Genomic DNA, 14050 nt, shown 5'->3' with positions numbered 1-14050 from the left:
CTCACACAGCCCCCAGTGAGGCAAATCAAGCAGCTGTTGTGCCTATCTGCAACAGGGAACACTATCTTTCACATTGCACATAGCTTGAAATCTGGGGATTTTTTTCATAAAAAAAATCTACAGGGTACCTATACTATAACTATACTACACTAAATATTGCTATCTATAACTATGTAGACTAGAGGAATTTTGCAACAGGCTCGCCATGCTTAATATCCCCTGTGACATTGCATGAAAGCTAGATTCCCCCCCTCAATAATTAGTGCATTTGCACAGAAAAAGGCTAGAAAAGTATTTGTTAAATTAAAAAATATTCAAATTATGTCTCACTCTTTTTTTGGTGCCTTATTTCATGTGTCGTCATTTCTTATTTTTATTATCGCTAGGGGCCTCAAAAGCTAGAAGTGACCCAGGCCTCTCTGGACCTCTGGGAGGACCTGGCTGCATGTGCTACCTAGTGGTATTGCTGGTAAAACTCTTGGGCACACACACAGGTGTATATGTGCACAATCACTCAAAGAGAGCAACTAATAAGAGCTTCTGTAGGTAATTCCTACAGTAGCAATACAGCAGGGCATTTGCAATACAGGCTCAATGGAAGATGCAACTGGGTAGGGTCTTATGTTTAAAAAAAAAGTCGGTGAGATGGCTGTGTGTATTAACATAACTTTTGCCCAGCTAACTAGTGGGAATTGAGAATGGTACATGTATCTTAAACACATATCTATTTTGAAAAATTGGCAGGTGCTCAGCAGCTAGCAGTAATGAATGCCAGAGGCAAATAATAAATTTCATATGCAACCTTAATTCTTCTATACAAGTATTTATTTAAAAAAGAAAAATGGAGTATGCTTTTCTGTTAACCCAGCACTTGGATTTCTACTCACATATCATGCCATTCTGTGAGTCAGCATCATGCATGAAGAGTCATGAAATTACAGTAATATGAATTGATTGAACAGGGCATTTACTGACATGCAAGGTGTTAAGCGGATAGTCTATTGAAAGGGTAACCTCATTGTTAAATTAACACCATAGACACCAGAGGTAGTCAATTATGTTTTGTCAAGGTCCAAATTTCTTGACTGAGGTATAGTTAAGGTCCAGATGCCAGAGAAACACTTTTGACACTGCAGTAATAATTATAACAATAAGTAAATAGCTTTCACAATCTATTCAAAAGCATCTGGCAGTCTGGATTTGGCCTATGGTCTGCCTATTGACTATGCCTGATGTACATAGTCTCTATTAACTTCTCAGTGACAGCATGTCAGAAATGGCAGAGATGCTTACATTTAGTTCCTTTATAAATTTCACAAACAAAGATTAAAATACTTGTCACCCCTGCATACAGAAAGCAAAAAAATGCTTCTTTAATAAAGCATGGCTAAATTTTCTGCAGGGGGAATTTGGAAAAAAAAATCTTATAAACATAAACTAAACAAGCCAGATGTAGGTTAAACACCAACAACCAGCAAGGAGCCAGATCCTCAGGTGCTGTAAATTGTCATGGTTCAACTGAAATAATCTTCACTAAAATTATAGATAGCTTTCATGCTTTACAAAGTAACATTTTGGGCCCATGCTTACTGCCCCTCCATATGAGAAACTGTGACTGACTTCAAGGGAAGGTGGAGAGGTCTTAGAGGATTAATTACAATTAATGGTGTTGTGTACATGATTTTGTCATTTTTTCCTTTGCAGTCTTCTTTATATAGAATTAAAGTAGGATATGTCAACAAATGTCTGTCTTCATTTTTGCCTACAGCACCTTATAAATTCTTTCCATTCAAAACACAACCACTGGATTGTGAAGAAAAGCACACACAGAAAAAACTCTTCCTAGGAATTACAAAGGGACTAATTTGTGGTTAAGTTCTAGAGAAGTAAACACGTTTTTTTTTTCTAATTTCCTTTACCCCTTTACACAGTGAATGTTTGTATTTCCCCTGTGGGTGGGAAAGACAGACACTATACACAGTTAAAGCAATTTATGCTGCAGTGTTGTGATAGCTACAAATTGCAAAGTCAATCAGTGGCACAGGAGACCTGGATGTGTAAGGGGTTAGGGCCCCAAAACACTGGCCTTTGCTCAGGTCACCTCATATGCTGCCTCTGAGCTGTTTCTACTTCATATAAAAAGGACTGTGGCTCATGCAGGGGACCAGTGGGGCTAGGGAGGTCTCTCCAAAGAGGCTCGGGTGAGACTGGCACAATTCTCTGCCAAGAGGGAATTTGGGCAATTGTCTGGGAAGGAACTGATGGAATAAGACCAGTGGAGGCCTGAAAAATCTAGGGAGAGCAGGATATTCTAGAGTATCTTCACTTGCATGAGAGAGTTAGTGGGCCACTCTGCACCTGGAAGCTGACAACTGGTTTCTGAAGTTTGTGTACTTTATGGTACCAACAGGGGAAACTGAGGGACATCCAGCCAGCTATTGAGTCAGGGTAAACTGAGCCTAGCACAGCTGGCTTCAATGATCAGAATCAATGAACCTCTGGAACACATATTGCATGGAATTCTTTATTCATGAACATTGGAATGTTCATTTTTTGTAAAGCAAAAATATATTTTCATCTATAATAATTAATATCAAGATCTTCTATATATTTAACCAAAGAAATACAAATAGATTATATCTTACAAATGATGTTTGGAAATATATTAACTAAAAAATACAAAGCACTGTCTGAAACAGTACAGGACAATGTTTACTTTACAGATACTGAATCTTTCTTGAATGGGTCCAACACTTTAACTCCTTTGATCTTTTTTAAAGCTCCTCCACGAACAGAGAGCTTTCTAAGAGCAAGGTCTGTGTCAGCCAGAGGCCCTCCAGTTAATTCAGAAGGTGTACTTTCTACAGTTACCAAGCGACCAGATGCAATCTAGAAAACAAAACAAATGGCTTGACATTCATATTAGTCTTTAAAATGAAATGAGAGTTAAATCACAGGCCCTGTCTTTTCAAAATGCTACTCAGAAGCTGGAGATGCATTATGAAGGTTTCCTAGCTCCTCTCAAAATACTCTTTAAACAATATACATAATTATTCTATCAATAATGTAGGTTGAACAGCTTCTTGATGCACTATGCTGCTCAGCCTTTATGTCTGATCTTTAGCATGTAAGAAAAGAAAATCAAGTTCTCATTAGAAGAATAAGATGTTGTGCAATGTATTCTGCTATTTGGATTTGCAGTGTTGCAAGTATTTTAGTGAAGAAGTAAACATGTGGATTGTAATTTATTGGTCAACTGGCTTCCTTAGGCTGGTTTATAAATGAGGGTGAGAGCAGTATTTCCAATGTTCATAGTCGAAGATAATTCTGTAACCGATTCCCAGAATCCCTAGTTATATATGTTAGTGCATCATATCACCCCACAAACTCTCTCCACCAGGCTTGATTATGCCTTGAGAATAAGGAAATAAGGAGACTAGAACCTGTTTCTCTGATACTCTTCTAACCGCTCTCATCTATTGCCTTCAGAAACATTAGACATTCAATGTTTTGTAATGGATCCCTGGCGTGGGGGGGGGGGGGAGAGGGAGGACGGGATAAGAGTTTGATGTGGAGTGGCTTCTAGATGAGATTTGTTTTGATCTTTAGGTCTTCTAGAGACCCACAGTTTTTCCATTATAATAGCCATCTTTAAACTGAACAGGTTAAAGCACTGGAATGGCAAATCCTGTATCCTGGACTGGAGACCTCAGGGGAAAGCTCAGAAGTCTCAGGTCTGAATGGCAGATACTAACTGTAGTCTCCACCAAACAAACCAACAACATATGGAGCTCTTTGGACCATATTTGGCCTTCTACAACAATCATCCTGGATTCCTCCCGCCTCACATACAGAGAACATTCTAGTGGAGGGATTTGGGTGCAGAGAGACTCTTGTTCCACAAATACGATCTGTAGATTGGCAGCAATGTGTGTAATTAGAAATTCTCATATGAGGTGTTGCCGATGAATATGACGTTTTACAGCTAAATTTAATTTCTTTTTGTAGCATGGACTCATCTCTCCTTGATTTTTCTGCAGATGCTGGAAAAATTCAAGGCAACATGTCCAAGAAATTTAATAAGATCCACATTAAAAGAACTTGCTACATCATCTCTGCTCAACAGGACCCCACAGGTATAGAAGCAGACAGAAGTAAGTCAGAAGCCCTGAGCTGCCTTCATGAGGCACTGACTGGAATGGCGATTTTCTTCTTTTCATCTCAACTTCAAAATGTTAGATAGCAAGTCTTCTCCTGGACTGTCAAGAGTTCAAGACACAGAGACTTTGTCATGCTCCCAAGAAAATCCTGAAAACATCTGAAATCTTCTGAGGAAGAGGTAATTGTACACACACACTCATATAAGGTAATAAAGAGAAGGGAAAAGACTGGATTAAACTTGAACTTTCTTTTTCCAAAGACTTTGTCTTCAGCCAAATCAGATGGGACATCTGTGAAGGAATGGATAACTGGAAAGGAAGTCCTTACTGAAGTCATTAAGAGCTGCACAGGTCTTCCCAGTGACAGAGGCACAAGGTCCTGGTCTCTCCAAAATTTTCATAGAAGTCCTCCTGTGATATCAAGGTACAGACACCACAAGGGGAGTACAGGGGGTCTGAATGCCAAAGACTAAGCAAGTGAATCAACTGGTTGTATACAATGTTATGGATTCTGCCACTGCCTGACCTCCTACCTTGGGTGCCTTAATGATATGCTGCTATAGCTCAGAGCCCTGACACCAGTAACCAACCTACAAACATAAAGGTCTCGCTGTGGATTCCACCAGCCTAGTTACTCTTTGCAGGGTGATCCCAAAAGTCCTCCCAGTTCCAAGTCTCCCCAAAACAGTCTACCAGGCATTTTTATCTACCAGATGCTCAGACTTTTCCCTTCTGGTTCCTCATCCCTGAAGTAGTGAAACTTGCTCCCAGTTATCAGTTCACTTTGGCACATACACTCCACATAGTTTGCACAACAGATACCTGCTTGGTGTAAAAGTAACCCCCCAGATAGAAAAAAAAAGTCAGATTCAAAGATGAAATAGGAAGAAAAAGCAAACACATACAAGTTACACAGAAAACAAACAAAGATGCAACTTCAGGCTTTACATTTCCATATTAGCTAAATTCCATTTTCTAATATAAGTTACCATTGCCTCTGAACAGTTTCTCAGCATACCCTCTGTCACAGAGAGAATTGAGCCTTCCACATACCACACTCTGCCTACAGGCTGGTCCTGAGTTTTTGGATGTCCTTCACTTCAAATCCCTTCCTTTGTAAGGGTTTGCAGTTTTTTCCCCTCTCTTTCAGGTTATGGGGATTCATGACAGGGGAAATGACCCACCGATGCAGGTGCACTGCTGTAGAGTGTCTGGCGAAGACGCTCTATGCCAACTGGAGACAGCTCTCCTGTCAGCATAAGAAAACCACCTCCGCGAGAGGCAGTAGCTATGTCAGTGGAGAAGCTCTCCTGATGATATAGCACTGTCCACACTGGCACTTAGGTCAGAGTAACTTGGGTCACTAAGGGGGGTGACTTATTCACACCCCTGAGTGACATATACTGACATAAGTGGTAGTGTGTATGTAACCCACACACCTTTTGGGTGTGGTGTTCTGTCCCATCTAGTGGCACTGAGACCACTTAAGAGAGAGAGAAAATGAGTCTGCTCTACAGCCTTAGCTACCAGCCAGTTGGCTTTTAGCTCATGCGGTAGAGGCTCATGCACTAAGCTCCAAATGTCCCCGGTTCTATCCTGCTCGCCGATGACCGGGGTCTGTCAGCAATACACGTAGAAGTCCTTAGTTTTCCAAGTCTGGGGTTTTCTTTTCCGTTTCAAGTTGTTTCAGTGTTTTCCCATTTCCTAATGATTTTTTTTCTAACTGGGCAATGGATGGGTACTTGAAGTTAGTTTTGTGTAAAATAACCGGCTTGGCAGGAGCTGCCATCCCCTCCTCCTTGCTATAATGTGTACTTGAAATTGTAGTACTGGACATGAACATACTATTGTATATACACATCAATACAAAGATTCGTAACCACAGTTTTTATACACATCTCAATGACCATCGAGTTCAGAACATTGCAAGCATTCATAAAAGATTTTACTTGGTATATTTTTATGCACAATAACATGGTATACCATCAGTTGATTCAAGTGCTTATTCTTAGGAGTTCAAAACCCCTATTCTCCCCTTGGGGTGTCTGGACCCTGATTGACCCATAAATGGTAGAGCCTACATGCCTGAATTTCTTTACAATAGCTTCAGATCACAGAGACCTTCTCTGACTAATTTCAATTCCCTGATGCCTGAGGATGTGTTACAGTGGTAGAAGTGGTGCTTACTAACTATGCTGGGTGGGGCTCTGTGCAGACATCTACCTAAAAGACAAGACTAACTTCCATCAAGAATGCTTTCAGGACTCTTTCATGATCTTTGCAGGCTCAAGGAGTAAAAGCCACACTGCTGGAAAAGGCCTTTGTGATAAAAACCCTTTTCTGAAGCATCAAAGGCATCAAAACATGTGCATTCATAATAGACATCTTTCTGCTAAAAAAGGCACAGTACTTTAACCTCACATGCTTGGGTCTGGTCATCAAGGACATTTCTTAAAGCAACTTGGGAAAAGAGAGGATTGGACAAAAGATAGAATAGACTGAGATCAACTCATTTCTGGAACGGAAAGGGAGCCTAACATTAAAAAACAAACAAACAAAAACTAACTAACTAACTCTTGAGCCTAAACTACACTATTTTATTTCTATTAGCTTATTATTGTGAGTTAAGCTGAATGCCTGGAAACTTTACTTACTGTCGTATTCAGGCCTTTAATTTCAGTTGAGTGGAGCGTTGCATTCTGTGGTCTTGACTTTGATCTAGAAGCATCTATTGATTTTTCCTGAAGTCTTTTTGCTTTCTAAAGATATTTAGCAAAGTAAGAGTTATTTTTATGAGACTCAGCACCGCACCACATGCAACCAGACAGAAAACATGTAATTAATATTATAAAATAAAACATGAAGGGTAATTTCTATTTACTTTTAACGAAAGAATGAATAATGAGAATGTAAAGACTGTAATATGAGCTGATTCCTCAAAATCTGTTGGAAAACAAAACAATTAGGTATTTCAGCCAGGAGATTAAAAAAAAAAAAAGACAGAACAGAGTAAGTGTAGCCCAGGGATTGGCAACCTACGGCACACGTGCCAAACACAGCACGCGAGCCGATTCTGAGTGGCACGCAGCTCCCTGCCGCGGTCCTGGCCCCCAGCCCCTCCGCCCACCGCTCTCCCCTGCGGGGGCAGGAGGCAGAAGCTTGGTTCTGCGGCAGCCAAGCTTCCCCCCCCCTCCAGGGTGACCAGATCACAGGGATGAAATATTGGGACGCTGGGGAAGGGGGCGGGAGGCAGAGCAAAAAAAAATGGCGGCAGAGCAAAAAAAAAAAAAAAAAAGCAAGCAGTTTCGCAGGGGCGGGGGGCATTAGCAGGCCCCAGCCGCACCGCCGGATCGTACACAGCGCCCCGGCCGCGCGTGCTGCCCACCCCAGGGCAAAAAGGTGGCCCCGATGCAGAGGGGGCTGGGAATAAAGAGGGCATCGGGGGGGACCGAGAGGAAGCACTGGGAAGCAAAGAAGTCCGGGTGGGCGAGGGCGTACGGCTCCAGCAGGGCCCCAGGCGGGGCACAGGCTGGATGGGCACAAGGAGGCAGAGCCCCGTAGCAGGACTGGGCAGGGACAAAGCTGTCTCTCCCCTGGAAGCGGCTGCAGGAGCCCCTGAGCCCGGGGCTGGCCGTGGGGCAGCGGCAGTGCATGGGAGCTGGGAACCCTGGGGGCGGCGTGGCGCGGGCGTGCAGGGGGCCGGGGCTGGCACAGCCGAGCTGCAGCGGCAGCTGGTCTCCCGAGGGGCTCCCCGGGGCTCCAGGCGGGGCAGCGGGCGGGAGCCGGGGCTTTTCCTGGCCCCGCAGAGCCTCCTGCCCCCCAGCCCGCCCTGGGCACATGCGGCACGTCCCGCTACCAGCAGGGAGCCCCGCGCCTCTCCTGCTCGGCTGCGCACCAGCGGCTCCTTCCCAGCGGGGCGAGCCGCTGGAGTGCAGCCAAGCGGGAGAGGCGCGGAGCTCCCCGGCAGCGGTGGGGAAGTTTATGGGTTCAGGGGACCCCGGCCGGCTCCTCGCCCCTGTCTGCCGGCCGCCCTGCCTGGGACAAGTCTCACCCCTGCAGCCCTTCTCCGCCATGTGTCTCCGGCGGCCCACGCCCCCAGTCTGCGCCGCCCACCCGGGCCAGAGCCAGCCCCGGCTGCTGCCTGCACGCAGCCTGGGCCATGCCCAGCTAGCCCCCGGCAGCCGTGGCAACTTTCCCTTGCCCTCCTGTGCTCCTGGTAGATGCCCGACCCATCTCCCTCCATCCCCCATCCACACATCCCTCCTCCCTCCATGGAGGGATCCAATGGGGGAAGGAGAGGGCGGAGTCGGGGTGGGGGGCACGTGAGCGCCGGAGCGGAGGGCAAAATTGCTTTTTTGACCAGTGTCCTGACCAAACATCGGTCGGGACGCGGGACAAAAAAGAAAATATCAGGACAGTCCCGATAAAATCGGGATGTCTGGTCACCCTCCCCCTCTTCTTCCCACTACAGACTACCGCAGAGATAGGGTGTTGTAAAAGTTAAGCATTAATAGAGGCTGAGAAAAGGGTCAGAAGGGACATGACAGACCTAGAATTAGTAGTTGAGGGGCAGAAGAAGCAGGAATCTCATGAGAGCTGTGGTGTCCCAGGCTGATCAATACCTTCCCAACATGCAAGTTTTTCTTTTGTGTTTTGGATTTGCATGGTGGGCTGACATTCCCCAGAATAGGCTGGCTTGCTGCAGAGCCAATATCTGACTGAACAGAACGATATTGCTCAGGGGTTCCCAAACTTGGTTTGCGGCTTGTTCGCCCCTGGCGGGCCGCAAGACGCTTTGTTTACTTGAGTGTCCGCAGGTAAACAAAGCGTCTCATGGCCTGCCAGGGGCTTACCCTGCACAAGCTGCGAACCAAGTTTGGGAACCCCCACACTAGCTAATGAGCCTGGAGGTTTAAAAAAAACAAAACAAAACTCTCTTTATAGTCAACTTTTATTCTTCACTTAGTTTCAATTCATGACTGCAGATTACACCTTGCCACACAGACCGAGAAGATCACAGCCTAGATCTCTGCTATATTCCTGTACTTGGTACACTTATACCAAGACCAGTTTTTTCCTCGGGTGTCTCTTTTCAAGAATGAACAGATTTGGCTATAGACATATTTCATTGTCAAGAATTTCCTTCAGTCCCCAAATTAGTCTGGTTGTCCTACTTTGGATTCTACCCTGGATGTCCTTTTTGAAATGTAAATGCAAATACTGTACACAATAAAGGTGATCTTGGTATCAGAACAGATTAGCAAGCCTCAGGTTATCTTCAGATACTTGCTGTGGGAAAAACCAAGGGAGGGATTATCAAAAAAACACGATGGCCAAATTTTCAGTTTTAGCCTCTCTTTTTGGTATCTGCTTTTGCGCATGAGCATGATTGTACTTGCAGAGAGAGTGCTCATCCCCACTTTGTGACTGGAAATCGAGGAGCAGTCGGGTTACTAGTGACTGCATGGCTCTGACAAGAAGCCTTTGTCTTCAGTAAAGAACAGCATTTCTTTTATGTTTTATGAATAAAAATAATACACCCTAGCTATTATATACTTATTAGTAGATCTCAAAAACTTCTTCACAATCTTTAATGTATTCATCTTCACTACACCCCAGGGATGTATTATTATCCCCATTTAACACGTGGGGAATTCAGGTACAGACAGAATAAATGACTTGCCCATGGTCACACAATAAATCTGTAATGGAGCAGAGAACCAAACCTGGTCTCTCAAGTACTAGGGAAGTGTACTAACCACTGAGCCTTACTTACTATTAGAGCATTACTAAATCAGATTTGAGTCCAGCTGTAATTTCTATAGTAATATCCTGGTATTCAATACTGAATAAAACTGCTTGGAATTGTTCAATGATATAACAACATTGCCAATATAACCCCCTCCCCCAAATTCTTACCTTTAAAGCCTCATAATTTGACGTTCGAGTTAAGAAATTTTCCCAGGATTTATTTACCATTTCTCTCTGCTTATGGATAGCTTGAATCTACAATGTGACAAGAGATTTGAGGAGATGTAATACACACTGTATTTCCATTAACTGTATTGAATTCCTTGCTCCTGATACTTGGACAGTGCTTCCACCTATTTACCCTGATTTTGTGGCCTCCCCGCTGGCTATTCTTAATGTAGCACTTTTCCTTTGCCTGGAAGGATGAGCGGGATCAGTGCTTCTCTAGTATTGACTAGAGGAGACTGCTAGAGAATGTTGTGCTTTTCTCACTCCCAAATAAAGACCAGGCACATCACTACCACATCACCAGGCAAACCAGCTCTTCACTGCCCCTCAAGATGATGAAGGGGCCACAGAAAGCAGAACTGACAACTCTGTGATTGAGAAAGGAGAAATCCTTCATTCAATCCTGTCGTAACTATAAAGGGAAGGGTAACAGCCCTCCTGTGTACAATACTATAAAATCCCTCCTGGCCAGAGACTCCAAAATCCTTTACCTGTAAAGGGTTAAGAAGCTCAGGTAACCTGGCTGACACCTGACCCAAAGGACCAATAAGGGGACAATATACTTTCAAATCTTGGTGGGCGGGGGGGGAAGGCTTTTGTTTGTGCTCTTTGTTTTGGGGGGAGTTCGCTCTTGGGACTAAGGGGGACCAGACATGAATCCATGCTCTCCAAATCTTTCTGAACAAGTCTCTCATATTTCAAACTTGTAAGTACAACCAGGCAAGACGTGTGAGTTTTATCTTTGTTTTCTCAACTTGTAAATGTACTTTTTGCTAGAGCGTTTACCTCCGTTTGCTGTAACTTTGAACCTAAGGCTAGAGGGGGTTCCTCTGGGTTCTTTAAGTTTGATTACCCTGTAAAGTTATTTTTCATCCTGATTTTACAGAGATGATTTTGACCTTTTTCTTTAATTAAAAGCCTTTTTTAATAACCCGATTGATTTTTCCTTGTTTTTAGATCCAAGGGGATTGGATCGGAATCCACCAGGAGTTGGCGGGAGAAAGGAGGGGGGGATGGTTAATTTCTCCTTGTTTTAAGATCCAAGGGGTTGGATCTGTGTTCACCAGGGAGTTGGTGGAAGAGTCTCTCAAGGCTACCCAGGGAAGGGAGTTAGCTCATTGGGAGTGGTGGCAGCGGACCAGATCTAAGTTGGTAGTTAAGCTTAGAAGTTTTCATGCAGGCCCCCACATCTGTACCCTAAAGTTCAGAGTGGGGAAGGAGCCTTGACAAATCCTATCTACTTTAAAGCTGCATGGAAGAGGGAACAGAGATGCAATCAGTTGTGGTGGGAGGAAACAGATATGAAAGGGAGGGGGAATTACAATTAGGAGACGAATAGGAAGACCTTCTTGAGAGGGGGAAAAAAAGATGCTGTATGTCCTCCTAGTGGAAAGGAAGAAAACAGGGCCACGATCCCAGATGGCAGGAAGAAAAGAGAAGAGATCTGCCCTACCTCAGGAATAGAGAGGAAGAGAGAAATGGAGATTGTGGAGGTGTTGATGGTGAGGGAATCAGGTGGATGTCTGCTGTCCTCTTCTTGAACATACCAGGGTATCAGGGCACTGCTTCTCTTGAAGAAAACAATGGCAAATAGAGAAAGCCTTTTGGGGAAGGTTCTTACATGGGGATGGCAGATCTTAGGGACGCCATAGGTTCAGATAAGCAGCCTAACTTTTGGATGTTTATCCAGTTCCAACTCTTTTGAGGCCCTGAATTAAGCTATTCATAAACCTCTACCCCGATACAACACGACCTGATATAACATGAATTCGAATATAACGCGGTAAAGCAGTGCTCCGGGTGGGGCGGGGCTGTGCACTCCAGCGGATCAAAGCGAGTTCGATATAACATGGTTTCACCTATAACATGGTAAGATTTTTTGGTTCCTGAGGACAGTGTTATAGGGTAGAGGTCTATTAAAAACAAAAATTCTAAAAGCCGCCAGAATAGACACAAAACGCTCTAGAGGACTGGGGCTCTAGTGGCCTCCAGACCTCCAATTTTTTTTTGAAGAGCTGTCCCTGGAATTTTTTTAGAATGTTGACAGCTACATACATATTTAGATTTAACAATCTAGTAATCAAAACTTTTACATTATATGTGGTGTTTTGGGGAATTAATTTTACTGTGATTACCTTAATTTTTAATTTCTGGATTTATTTCAATTTATAACCTAAACATTGCATTACCATAGCTCATGGATGAAATGTAAAACAGACAGTCCCCTACCTAAATGGGCTAGAATTATTTTCTTTAAGAAAAGTTCCAACACAATTTTGGCACATCTGAGCTGGCCCTTTAAACTAGAACTGGGCCAATTTTTTTTCCAGTAAAAACAGTTTATATGTTGACCGAAACTATTTGTGAATTTGCATGGTTTCAACTGAACTGAAAAAGCTGAAATATTTTGGAAATGTTAAAATGAAATGTTTTGTTTTGATCTAAAATAGGGAAAGAAAGGTCAAATTACTTAGACAAGTTAGATGTCTTCAAATCACCAGGGCCTGATGAAATGCATCCTAGAATATCCAGGGAGGTGACTGAGGCGATATCTGAGCCATAAGCAATTATCTTTGAAAAGTCATGGAAGATGGGAGACAGTCCAGAAGACTGGAAAAGGGCAAATATAGTGCCCATCTATAAAAAGGGAAATAAGGACCACCCAAGGATTTACAAACCAGTCAGTTTAACTTCTGTACCCGGAAAGATAAAGGAGAAAATAACTAAGCAATCAATTTGCAAACACCTAGAAGATAATAAGGTGATAAATGACAGTCAGCATGGATTTGTCAAGAACAAATTGTGTCAAACCAACCGGATAGCTTTCTTTGACAGGGTAACAAGCCTCGTGGATAGTGGGGGAAGCGGTAGATGTGGTATATCTTGACTTTAGTAAGGCTTTTGATACTGTCTCGCATGACCTTCTCATAAACAAACTAGGGAAATCAACCTAGATGGAGCTACTATAAGGTGGGTGCATAACTGGTTGGAAAATCGTTCCCAGAGAGTAGTTATCAGTGGTTCACAGTCATGCTGGAAGGGCATAATGAGTGGGGTCCTGCAGAGATTGGTTCTGGGTCCGGTTCTGTTCAATATCTTCATCAATGATTTAGATAATGGCATAGAGAGTACACTTATAAAGTTTGAGGACGATACCAAGCTGGGAGGGGTTGCAAGTGCTTTGGAAGATCGGATTAAAATTCAAAATGATCTGGACAAACTGGAGAAATGGGCTGAAGTAAATAGGATGAAATTCAATAAGGACAAATGCAAAGTACTCCACTTAGGAAGGAACAATCAGTTGCACACATACAAAATGGGAAATGACTGCCTAGGAAGGAATACTGCAGAAAGAGATCTAGGGGTCATAGTGGATCACAAGCTAAATATGAGTCAACAGTGTAACAATGTTGCAAAAAAAGCAAACATCATTCTGGGATGTATTAGTAGGAGTATTGTAAGCAAGACTTCTGCTTTACTCCATGCTGATTAGGCCTCAACTGGAGTATTGTGTTCAGTTCTGGGCAACACATTTCAGGAAAGATGTGGACAAATTGGAGAAAGTCCAGAGAAGAGCAACAAAAATCATTAAAGGTCTAGAAAACATGATCTATGAGGGAAGATTGAAAAAATTGGGTTTGTTTAGTCTGGAGAAGAGAAGACAGAGGGGACATAATAACAGTTTAGAAGTGCATAAAAGGTTGTTACAAGGAGGAGGGAGAAAAATTCTTCTTCTTAACCTCTGAAGATAGGACAAGAAGCAGTGGGCTTAAATTGCAGCAAGGGCGGTTTAGGTTGGACATTAGGAAAAACTTCCTAATCGTCAGAGTGGTTAAGCACTGGAATAAATTGCTTAGCGAGGTTGTGGAATCTCCATCATTGGGGATTTTTAAGAGCAGGTTAGACAAACA

General features: G+C 43.3%; 1 protein-coding gene across 9 annotated transcripts in view; it reads right to left on the bottom strand.

The window, feature by feature from the left end:
• Window positions 1-2510: 2510 nt before the first annotated feature.
• CFAP69 (cilia and flagella associated protein 69) overlaps window positions 2511-14050 on the bottom strand; it is a 40234-nt gene continuing 28694 nt past the window's right edge. For all 9 annotated transcript variants that reach the window (XM_005282409.4, XM_065583045.1, XM_008169515.4 and 6 more), the window contains 3 exons: window positions 10080-10166; window positions 6815-6919; window positions 2511-2889 (listed from right to left, as the gene is read on the bottom strand). In XM_005282409.4, coding sequence (XP_005282466.2) covers window positions 2713-2889; window positions 6815-6919; window positions 10080-10166 — 369 coding nt within the window. In that variant the 3' untranslated portion in view covers window positions 2511-2712. The remainder of the gene's footprint in view (window positions 2890-6814; window positions 6920-10079; window positions 10167-14050) is intronic.

Source organism: Chrysemys picta, chromosome 2, assembly GCF_011386835.1.
Source record: "Chrysemys picta bellii isolate R12L10 chromosome 2, ASM1138683v2, whole genome shotgun sequence".
NCBI lineage: Eukaryota > Metazoa > Chordata > Testudines > Emydidae > Chrysemys > Chrysemys picta.
This window is presented reverse-complemented; position numbering and strand designations above follow the sequence as displayed.